This window comes from Pongo abelii, chromosome 23 (genome assembly GCF_028885655.2).
Source record: "Pongo abelii isolate AG06213 chromosome 23, NHGRI_mPonAbe1-v2.0_pri, whole genome shotgun sequence".
NCBI lineage: Eukaryota > Metazoa > Chordata > Mammalia > Primates > Hominidae > Pongo > Pongo abelii.
The window spans coordinates 32273386-32285839 of record NC_085929.1 but is presented as its reverse complement, the minus strand read 5'-3'; the positions used below and the strand labels follow the sequence as shown (position 1 = coordinate 32285839).

Here is a 12454-nt window from a genome sequence, read left to right as displayed (position 1 = left end):
ATTTTTAGTAGAGACAGGGTTTCACCATGTTGGTCAGGCTGGTCTTGAACTCCTGACCTCAAATGATCTGCCCACCTTGGCCTCCCAAAGTGCTGGGATTACAGGCGTGAGCCACTGTGCCCAGCCACACACAATCGTTTATTAAACTCTACCGATAACTAGAGCAACAAAGAGATCTCAACAATTTCAAAGAAAAGATGTTATGCATTCTACCATGTTATCTGTCCTAAATGCCATTAAATTAAAAATTAACAATAGAAAGTTACTCCAAATCATCCTAAATGTTAATAAACTTGAAACTCAAGTTCTAGATAACTTACAGGTTAAAAGAAAAAAAGAACAAAAGATACAACAAGACACTTAGTAGATGGCACTAAAACAGCAATTCAAGGTAAATGTATTATCTTAAATGTATTATCTTAAAGAAAACAGTTTAAGTGGGATAAAAAATATTGAAGGTGAGTTAAACATTTTAATACTAAAACTGAAGACCAAGAACAAAAATCTAAACCAATGGAAAAAAGAAGGAAAAAGAAACAAACATAAGGTCAGACACTATTAAATACACAACAAAGAAAAAATAAAACAAAAGCAGGTTATTTGAAGGGATTACAGACAAAATTCTAACAAGGCTAATCATCATCAACCACAAAAAAACTCAAAAGTAAACATCATTATGATTAAAAAGAAAATAATCTGATACAGTAGAATTTTTTAAATAACGAGAAAATACCATGAACTTTTTTTATGTCAACCTATTTGAAAAATTAGATGAAATAATAAATGTCTAGAAACATCAGTTACCAAAGTTCACTCAATAAGGAAAAGAATAATACCTGAATTTGTGTTCAATTATGATTACAGCATTTTGACACAGAAATCAAATAGGGTTACAAGCAAATTGTATCAAATCTACAAGAACTGCATGATCCAAATTTTACAAAAAATTGTCTCAGAAATAGTTGTGAATTCATTTTATGAGATTAGTACAACACTTGACAAAGACAGTCTAAGAGAAAAAAATTATAAACCAATCTTACTTATGTGCCTGGTTTCAAAAATCCTAAATAAACTGTTAGCGATCCAAAAGAGCTGTGTAATGAAAACATATGACTAAGAAAGGTTTATCTAGGAAATACATCAGGATACATTAAATATCTAAAATATACTACATTAATAGATTGAGGCAAGTCATCAGATTATCAACAATTGCAGAAAAAGTATATAATATTCAATAACATCTTTTTTTAAGATATTAGAAAATTACAAATACAAGACTGATTTAACCTTATTAAAGTTAGTCACGTGCCACATTACATTTCCATCAACGATGGATTGTATATACAACGGTGGTCCCATAAGCTTATAATACCATACTTTGGCTGTACCTTTTCTATGTTGAGATATGTTTAGGTACACAAATACTTACCATTGTGTCACAATTGCCTCCCAAATTCAGTACAGTAACATGCTGTACAGGTTTGTAGCCCAGGAGCAATGGACTATATCAGATAGCCTAGGCATGTAGAAGGCTATCCCATTTAGGTTTGTGTGAGCGCACTCTAGGATGTTCCCACAATGATGAAATTGTCTAATGATGCATCTCTCAGAAAGCATCCCTGTCACTAAGCAATGCATCACTGTAATTATCAAATACACTGCAAATATGTGTATTACAAAACTTTACGAGCACTCCTATTAAGGTCAGGAACAAGAAAAGGATGTCAAATATCTTTCTCTACCATTCATCTTATACTGGAGGCAAATGAAATAAGGTAAGAAAAAGAAACAAGAAGTAGAAAGTATAACATTTTTTTTTAATTTGTTGAGATCTTCGTTGCCCCAATCCACGGTCAAAAGTCAAAACTGGCCGGGCACAGTGTTTCATGCCTGTAATCCCAGCACTTTGGGAGGCCAAGGTGGATGGATCACGAGGTCAGGAGATAGAGACCATCCTGGCTAACATAGTGAAACCCCGTCTCTATGAAAAATACAAAAAAATTAGCCAGGCGTGGTGGCAGGCACCTGTAGTCCCAGCTACTCGGGAGGCTGAGGCAGGAGAATAGTGTGAACCCAGGAGGTGGAGCTTGCAGTGAGCCGAGATTGCACCACTGCACTTCAGCCTGGGGGACAGACCGAGACTCCATCTCAAAAAAAAAAAAGGAGTCAAAACTATTCTTACTTTCAAATGATAAAGATTGTCAAGGCAGAAAATCCAAAAAAGCCTATAGATGAAGTATGAAAGATAGTAAGCGTTCAGGAAGTTTGCTAGATACAAGATTAATGCATGATAATCAATGGTATTCCCATATGCCACAATGACTAGTTAAAATATAGATAGAATACAGAAAAATATTCTGTTCATAATAGCCATAGAAACTACAAGTTTCCTGACAATAAATCTAACAAAAAAGTCCAAGATCTGTATAGATAAATATAATAAAATATTATTGAAAGCCACAAATAAATGGAGAGGGCATATGCAATAATATAATAGTTTAATATAAAAAAAAGTCAATTGTTCCCAACTAACTTGTAAATCAATGCATTTCCAATGAAAATTACATCGGGTTTTGTTGTAGAATCTAAATAAGAAGATTAAAGGGTCAATAAAACAGGCAATTTTAAAAACAGTCAAGGTAAGCTGTCCTACGAGTTATCAAAACCCAGCCATGAAGAACATACGGTGGAGAAATAGACAAAAAAAACCAATGAGCCACAATGAGGAGCTCATCAACACACCCAGGCATACATGGTAATTGCAGGAAAAAAATTATGAACTAAAACATACTTTATCCATATTGAGGAAGATAGATTCCTACCTCACACTATGCACCCCAATAAAATCTAGATGGATTAGAGACCTAAAAATGTCAAAAGCAATACTTTAGAACTTTTAAGACACATGATGACATTTTTGTGAACTCAAAGAACAGTATCTTAAGATATAAAAGCAAAAACCATAAAACATGCTTGATTAACACGACTGTATTAAAACTATTTTTTATTAAGCTAAGGACATTATAAACAAAGTGAAACAATTATCCATAGTATAGGAGATATTTGCAAAATACATAACCAAAAATGGATTCGCATGTTGTATAAAGATCATGAACGATCAATAGAGAAAAAGGAGACAAACTTCTATGAATAGGCAATTCACATAAGAAAAAGCCACAATCGGCCGGGCGTGGTGGCTCACGCCTGTAATCCCAGCACTTTGGGAGGCCGAGGCGGGTGGATCACGAGGTCAGGAGATCGAGACCATCCTGGCTAACACGGTGAAACCGTGTCTCTACTAAAAATACAAAAAAAAATTAGCCGGGCATGGTGGCGGGCGCCTGTAGTCCTAGCTACTCAGGAGGCTGAGGCAGGAAAATGGCATGAACCCAGAAGGCGGAGCTTGCAGTGAGCTGAGATGGCACCACTGCACTCCAGCCTGGGAGGCAGAGCGAGACTCTGTCTCAAAAAAAGAAAAGAAAAGAAAAGAAAAAGCCACAATCACGTGAAAAATGCACAGCATCCCTAGTAATGAGGGCCACGCAATACCATTTAGCACCTGATACCTGGAAAAAATGTTTAAAAATGTCTGACACTGCCGCATGTTGGTCGGGACATGAAGGAGTAAAATCTCAGACACGGCTAGTGACAGTGGAAACTGCTGCAATCACTTTGGGGAACAATCTGAGCGATATTTAATAATTCCCAAATTGGACATTCCCAGGAGCCAGCAATTCCTCTTCCAGCTACATACCCTGGAGAGACTCTTGCCCATGTGCACAGTGAGGCAGATATGAGACTATGCATTGCAGTTTGGGGTTTTAGGGTGGAAGTAACTAACTACCCACCAATAGAAGAAGCAGATTTTTAAAAATGAATGCTGTGTAGAAATGAAATGAATTAATTAGAGCTGCATGTATCATTATAGACTAATCTCAAAAACACAATATAGAGGCGGACCAGAGGGGGACAAAGTAAAGTGCAGAATCATACTGCTGCACGTGGCTGAAGTTGAAATATACATTCAGGGGAATTATACACTTCAAACCCCGGGGAATGGTTTCATCTGGGGAGGGAGGAAAGAAAGAGAAAGCAGAGCCAGGATTGAGATTAGGAAGCGACATAAAGAGGCCACCAACAGTTCTCAAAACGTTTTGTTTCCTTAAAAACATCTGAGTAAGAAATGGCAAAATGTTAATTTATGTGAACCCTGAGTGCTTGGTTCATAAACACCAATTACATTATTTGTTCTGCTTTTCCATGGGTTTGGCAAAGGTCATAACAAAAACATTTAAAATCATCAAAAGTGCTAATTTATTAAAAGGATCCAGCTTGGTGACTAACACAAAGCTGGCTTTTTATTCACTTAACCTTACCTTCTCTTTACATGTAAAATTTATTTTTGCAATTTGTATAAAAACCTTGCTTTACTAGGTTATCTATTCTGTTTTCTCAGACTATGCTGAATAGAACGCAACCTTCTCCCAGTGATTCCCCTCTATCATTCTAGAATCTGGTACTGGGCTGTGCTCTCTTGCCCTGATGCTGAAGAAAAGCCACCTCAATGGCTCTGAATTCAATGGTCCCAATTGCTTGGCTGGAAAATTAGAAAACCCAGAGAAGAAGGAAGATTATATTGACTCCCTCAGCTTCCAACTCTTACTCTTGCTGCGTGCGTCCCTGCTGTGGAATTCACTCATTAAATCAATTTGTTTTTTAATACATAATAAGCATTTATTTCATCCAAGGCATGGCTGCCCAAGATGATCACCTGAAGTGGGCCCACATTGTTTTGTGAACAAAGTTAATAAATTTAGGGAAGGATATTGATAAGAAGACCATTACTAATTAATAGACATCGAGCCCATGTTAAGCAAATACATTAAAATACACTCCTTTGATACTTTAAAATAAATCACAGAAGCCACAGGCATTCCTCTCCCGTGTTGGGATTTCACGCAGCAGCAGCACAGGAAGGGAATAGAGTATCTGGGAGGTGGAAGAGCCATTCCTTGCAACTCTGAAATCGGAAGCTGGCTCTGAGCTCTGCTGGCTACATTAGTACAGCAACAGCTCTCAGTAGTGAGGGAAGTTGACTTTTTTTCCCCAAAGGACATTGGGCAATGTCTGTAGACATTTTTGGTCATCACAACTGAGGTGTGTGCTACTGCAATGTGGTGGGTAGAGGTCAGGGATGCTGCGTTATATCCCGCAATGTACAGGACAGCCCTCTACCACGAGGAATGACCCAGCTCCAAATGTTCATAGTGGTGCAGTTGAGGACCCTGGTGTACACTGAAGGGCGGTTGAGAACCCTGGTGTACAGTGATAGCCACAACCCCATAAGGCTCCACCCTCCAGAAGCTCAGAGCTGTTAACTAGCTCACTCAAAGCCACGTAGACAGAAGTGGTCCCTCTGGGGCTTAAAGCTACATTTGCCTGGCTCCAAGACTGACTGCTTCTAGCAAAAGTCATGTTCTCAGGAGGGCAGTCATGTGTGCAGTGGCCAATCACATACATCCCCTTAAAGGAAGGACTGTCTGGTGGACTCTGATCCCAACAGCTGCTGAAGGCAAAGACAGCCTCATCCATTGCTCCTGGCTGGCCCCACTCTCTTTATTCCCTATGGGTTCTTAAAAAAACCCTGCTGTTTGCAGGCACCTGAAGGTCTCCTCTGAAGAGCCAGTGAATATGGTGGGAACAGAGCTGATGGAGGAGAGGGTATCTCTCAGGCTGTTCTCCCTGTGAGCCCATCTCTCAAATAGGTCCCTGAGATACTCCTCTGAATGTCTGCCAATGTCTCCCCCTTACCTGGTCACAGAGGGTTCCAATCAAGCCTTCCAAATCTTGCTTCTCATGAAGGACCATCTGCTTCTCTTCATATTCTTGCTCCAGCTGCATTTCCAGCTGACGAAGCTGTGGATACACAGGGCGGAAACATACACAGGGTAAATGAACTCCATCCGGACAAATCCCACAAGGCAAGGACCCTCAGGAGGCGGAGGAATGTAGAGCTTGTGGCTTTGTTCCATGAGGCTGCCCTAGTGATTGGGTGGTAGTGTCTCTGTGGGAGAATTTAAGAGCCTAAAAGCTTGGGAGCTGGACAACAGTAGGGAGGGCTGGTCAATGATGGGGAACCCCTCGCCATTGACTGTGAAACCCCCTCCCCCAGGTCCCCAACAGAAGAGATGCCTCTCTCCTGCAGTCATGGCCACTGCTGAATACTTGCAAGTCTTTGCACTCTGATTTTTAAAGGCTCTGCACCATATTATAACCAACATATCAAAAATGCATCCCCCTCCTTTATTAAATACACAATGATACAGTAAAGAAGTTGCATTTGAGATTTTTTGGTGTTATAAACTATATGTGTCCCTCCAAAATTCATACGGTGAAACCCTAGCCCTCAGTGCAGTGGTATATGGAGGTGGGGCCTTAGGGAAGTAATTAGGTTTAGATGAGGCCATGAAGGTGGAGCTTTCATGGTGGGGTGAGTGCCTGAAGAGACACCAGAGAGCTGTCCTCCGCTCTCTTTCTCCACCACATGAGTGTACAAACAGGAGGTGGTGGTCTGCAAGCCAGGAAGAGAGCCCTCGCCAGACACTGAATCTGCCAGCACCTTGATCTCAGATTTCCCAGCCTCCAGAACTGTGATAAATAAATGTTATCGTTTAAGCCACCTAGACAATAGTATTCTGCTACAGCAGCCTGAACTAAGACATCTGACTATGAGCGACTTGCTCATAGTCAGAGCAATTTGCAACTTGCTCTGATTTCTCAGCAATTACCCAGCAAACACAGACATTCCCCACTAGAGCAAATACCCTACTGTGGCTGTGCTTTGCAGACCACCCCCACCAGCCTCTCTTGTATACATTATCCATCCTCCATTTCCACTTCATGCCATCAGAGATCCTATTTCACGGGTGGGCAAACTAAGACTCAGGGAAAATCCGAAGTGCATACTCTGAAATTAGTTGCTGTTTAGAGGAGTTAGTGTCCTGTCTCCTGACCCCAGCTCTTTCTGCCACCCCAGACAGCCCCAGCATTCCCACCCAGGTCACTAACTATTGATTTCCTGCCAACGTGAGAGATAGACTGAACAGAGCAGCCACCAGAATGAGAAGTCAATATCAGTATTTGTCATAAGGAGAAAAACACCTTTCTCTGACTTCACTCCCTCCTTTTATAAATCTATCCAGAGAAAAGCCTCAGGAGAGTCTGGGTCACATCTCCAACTCATTGGAGCCCTGGCTCAGGGCACACACCATACTTTGAGGCATTCTTAGAATAAACCAGAAATGTGTGCAACCTTCACCTGAAGGAATATGGGCAGGGACTGAGAGATTCCATCTCCTGACCCATGGAGGGGGAAAAAAGTACTGATTGATGGTCACTTCTATAGAAAGCAAGTTCGTTTCAGAAATTACGTTTAGGACGGAGAGAAATACAGGGCACTCTCTTTATATATGTTTTTAGAATAAAGAGTGGAAAAGCTAAAACCAATCTTGAAAAACACACGAAATAACAAAAACTATATATCAAGCAAGGCAAAGCTGAGTGTATTCTGTACACAGGTATGATTCAGGAGACGAGAATGGAGGGAAGGTCATTACAGAGTACATGTGAGAACCTGTTAAACGAGGCTTAACCCGAAGCTTTCCAGCAATTCCACTTTGAAGATCCTCCCTTCACATCCATCAATACAGCTTTAAGAATGTTTATCTCGGCACTGGTTATAAGGGCAGAAAACTGGAAACAACCTAATGTCCAGTGATAGGGGATTTACTGTATAAGTTAGAGGATATGCTTTGGGTGAAAAACTGTTAAGCCATTAAACATATAAGTTAGATCTGTATTTACAGACATGAAAAGAGGCCATGACAAACTGCGGAGACAACAAGTTTCAGAACCGCATGGCCTCATTTAGTGAAAATGATATCTCTGCAAATCTGCATGTGTGTATAGAGAGTGAAAGAGAGCTATAAAGAACACTTAAAATAGTAATAATGACGGCTTCTAGGTGATAACATGTCAAGGGGTTATTGCTTTCTTACACACTGTTTGGAATGGGTACAAAGACTTTGGATAAAATGTTAAGAAATGATTTGACTTGTAAGGAAAATAGTAAGAAAGAATTGATTCTATTATTGAAATTTACAAGTCCTTGGCATCAGTCACATGGCATTACGGGGACTTAGTAGAAATCTCTGAGCCATTATGCTGGACAGTTCCAGAGGCTTCTGGAAGTTCCAAGATCATATTTAAGATGGGCATTTCCACTCCTACACCTTTGAAGGCACCTCGAAGCTAAGGTCTCAGATGGTTGCAGAAAGAGCTTGTCCCCAGATCCCAGACCCTGTCCTCCTCCTCACTCTAAGGAAGAGGGAATCCATACCAGACCTGCCAGGATCCAAGGGCACAGCTGTGTTCACTGCTCACATACCCGCTTCTGGCAGGACTGACGGACATCCTCCAGTTCCTCCTCCTGGTCCTCACGGTCCTTCTGGTGCATCTGCTTCATCCGCTCGATCTCCAGCTCAAACCGCTGGCGGAGCTGCGGGGGCAGCAAGGACAGCACGTGAGGGTGACCCACTCTAACTCTCCAAGCCCTCTATGTCATCCTTGGCATTCCAATTGCATTTTTCATTTTTGGAATACATAAATGAGAGTCAAGTTATTGCCCTAGGCATTCTGGAAGATCACAAACAGTGGGTAAATAGATTAAATATTGCCTTTATCCATTCTTGTGCTTATAACAGACATCACTCATCAATCACACTTTCCCACTGAGTTTAGATGCAGCCTCAGAATCCTTCTCAACACTCTTTTTTTTTTTTTTTTTTTTTGCGATGGAGTTTCCCTCTTGTTGCCTAGGCTGGAGTGCCATGGCGCAATCTCGGCTCACCGCAACCTCTACCTCCTGGCTTCAAGTGATTCTCCTGCCTCAGCCTCCCAAGTAGCTGGGATTACAGGCATGAGCCACCACACCTGGCTAATTTTTGTATTTTAGTAGAAATGGGGTTTCTCCATGTTGATCAAGATGATCTCAAACTCCTGACCTCAGGTGATCCACCCGCCTCAGCCTCCCAAAGTGCTGGGATTATAGGTGTGAGCCACCGTGCCCGGCCCCCTTCTCAACACTCTTCAGATGAAACATATTTCTCATTCCTGGAGCAGGCATCAGCGACGGTTTTCTGGGTGGGTGGATAGGTAGATGAATGGTAGGACAAAAGTGTATGAAGACATGAAAGCCTGGAAAAGAAGATGACTTGCCCAAAATGTTATCTTAGAAAATTCACTTTACCTCTAGGTCAGTCCCCTTTCTCTGTAGAAAACAACCGTCTTAGAATGCTACTATGAGAATTAAATGAGATGATATAAAGCACCTAGCACAGTATCTGATACATAAATATTACTTTCTCTTTCCCCATTATTTCAAAAACAGAAAAGACTATCCCCTCCCTCCCCGGCAACCTGACATAATTAAGAGCTGTGATCCCATGAATGAGCTGGGTCTTTTAAACAAGAACCTCCAAAACACATGCAACAGGCATAGAGCCGTGCATAACACTGGAACTGTGTGATGTTGTATAAAGGGTTCTAGAGTGGAAGGCAAAAAAGTCATGAGTTCTAGGTCTAGTTCAAGACTTCACTTTCCTGATCTGCATGATTTACAGATTGGCCCAAGCCCTGGCTTCTCAAATTTTGTGGCACATTAGAATTACAAACGCATTTTTAAAACATACAAAATTGCAGAGCTTCACCCTAGACCTACTGGATTAGAATCCCCAGGGTACAGGGCCCAAGAAAGCTTTGAAGCTTTCCTTTATCTATCTATACTCTTTAATGTTACTGGATCATGAAAAAGCATTTGGAACTCAATAGCGTAGATGGGTGATATGGTTAGGCTCTGTGTCCCCACCCAAATCTCATTTTGAATTTTAATTCCCATAATCCCCACAGGTCAAGGGAAGGACCTGGTGGGAGGTGACTGGATGACAGGGGGTGGTTTCCCTTGTGCTTTTCTCATGATAGTGAATGAGTTTTCTTAAGATATGATGGTTTTATAAGTGTTTGACTGCTCCTGCTCCACACACTCTCTCTTGCCAGCCACCATGTAAGACTTGCCTGCTTCCCCTTCCACCATGACTGTAAGTTTCCTGAGGCCTCCCCAGCCATGTGGAACTGTGAGTCAATTAAACCTCTTTTTTGCATAAATTACCCAGTCTCAGGCAGTTCTTTACAGCAGTGTGAAAACAGACTAATACAATGGGTTACATTGTAGAAATGATAACTTTCTGATCATTTACTCTACTGTCCCAGCACCTCTCATCAAGCTTTTGGAACTTCACAAGTGCTGTCCCCAACATGGAAATTAAGTTCAGAAAAAACAATCTGGGTCTTTTAAAACGTTGATAATATTCCCTGCCATGCCGTGGTGAGGAGCAAAAAGGATAGTGTACGTCAGAGGCCCTGTTACAGTTCCTGGCATAAAGTAGGCTCACTTTAAATGTCAACTTCTTGCCTTTTTTTCCTTTAAAATGACAGGGGTTATGAGAAGATAATCCAAAAGCAAGGAGCCTGAGCAAGTAACTATAATATTTCTTTTTCATTTTTTCTAGCCTCTTGGACATTCTTGACATCTGCAATACCATTTATGTCAAACTTATACGAGTTAACATAAAATTCCCTGGAAAAAGTGTTGTATTATAATCAATAAATATCTACTGGATGTCTACAAGGGCACAATGCAGCCTGAGGTTATGGGTGAAGCTGAAGACAGATAAAAGTGTTGAGTCAGCCTCACCTCCTGGGTGAACTGAGCATGGAAATTCAGGCAGCTGCATTAAGTTTTGGGTCCCCGAGGCCATGGTAATACATTTTTGCTTCCAAGCACCAAGTGGTCCCCCAGTGGTATCTTAAAGAGTTAACACAGTTTTCAAGAGGGCTTGTTTTATTCTTGGCTCTGTGAAGATCCTGCTCATTTAAGGAACACAAGGAACACTGGGTTGCTACATGGCACTGCACCGTCATCCATGCCCTTTAAAGACCTACACAGATATTCCACCTTCTTCACAAACCTTCACTGATTCATAGCTGTGGTTGGCAGGAAGCTAGGGGAGAGATAAGGCTCCATATTTGATTGTACAGATAAGGAGACTGATGTCTGGAGAAAACAGGAGCTTGCCTAAGGTCATACAGGCAACAAGCTGTCTCAAAGACCCCGTATTACAGCTCCTTGAATATCCTACGACTATCCTGTCTTCAGGCTTTTGCACAGGCTGGTCCCCTGCCTAGAACTCTCTCATTCAGCCAATTCTGATTCATCCTCCAGCTTCCCTCTTCAGTAAACATCACTTCCTCCAGGAAGCTTTCCCCGATCTCTCCCCCAACCCTGCTGTCATGACCAGATCTTCAAGTTCAACATTCCCCTAACACTAAACATGACTATAAACTTTGGGAGGGCAGAGATTGTGTCTGTCTTATTTGCAATTGCACCCTTAGCATCCACAGAGTGCATGATGCAGAGGAAGAACTTAATACAGGCTGACTGAGTAAAAGACTTATCTTCCTTATCGCTCCTTAGTGAGCATCCAAGACTTTCTGGATCTTGTTCCCCCACACCCACCACCACCCACATGTCTTGATACTCACCAGGCTCCGTCTTGATGGAGTAGTGGTTAGCAAGAAGCAGAGCTGACCCCTGGTTCCCCCAAGCCCTGTCCCACCCATCCCCACTTCAGTTTAACAGAGCTGCTCAGAGTTCATCTGCTTTACACATTCATGACACCTGGTCACATTTTCTCACATAAGGGAGGCCCCAGCATTTTTTTAAAAAACACTTTAAAATAATTGCCTTTTACAAAATCCCACAAGAGAAATTCATTTAGAGCCAAGCATCAGAAGAAGCCTTACTTCCCCTAGAAAAAGTGTTTTGTTGGTTTTTTTTTTTAATCTCAGGCATGTAACTCACATTTCCTTTTTCTTTCTGGCCACCAGGAATTTTAGAGCTAAAATTATTATGTGTGTAAGACCATATGTTTTGCTTTATCTGCATATTAATTCACTGCCCCCACCCCCCCTCCTTAGTGTCTATTTTATTTTGTACTTTTCTGGTTTGAATTGTTTTATTTATAATTTTTGTATTCTATTATACATGTATCTTGTAAGCTGCCTCAAATTATTTATAGAACGAGGTAAACAAGTAAGTACATAAATAAGCAAGCAGACAAATAAAATATTCATCTGGTACTTTGCAGAGGGTGCTGGTATAAGAGTATTGGATATTTTTGTCTTATTCCCTTTGTTATTTTATTCTTCCCAAAGAGTAGCACTTCAATCTGCCTCAAAGCTATGCACAATGCCTAGCACATAGTAGACATTCAAGGCAGTGTGGGGTCAGATGACATAGGTTCCAAATCCCATCCCTGATACTTTCTCCATGTCTCTG

At 41.2% G+C, this 12454-nt stretch overlaps 1 protein-coding gene across 2 annotated transcripts in view; it reads right to left on the bottom strand.

Moving 5' to 3' along the window:
* Nucleotides 1-12454, bottom strand: part of MYO18B (myosin XVIIIB) — a 263608-nt gene that overhangs the window by 113167 nt on the left and 137987 nt on the right. For both annotated transcript variants that reach the window (XM_024239878.3, XM_054543243.2), the window contains 2 exons: nt 8447-8557; nt 5812-5916 (listed from right to left, as the gene is read on the bottom strand). In XM_024239878.3, coding sequence (XP_024095646.3) covers nt 5812-5916; nt 8447-8557 — 216 coding nt within the window. The remainder of the gene's footprint in view (nt 1-5811; nt 5917-8446; nt 8558-12454) is intronic.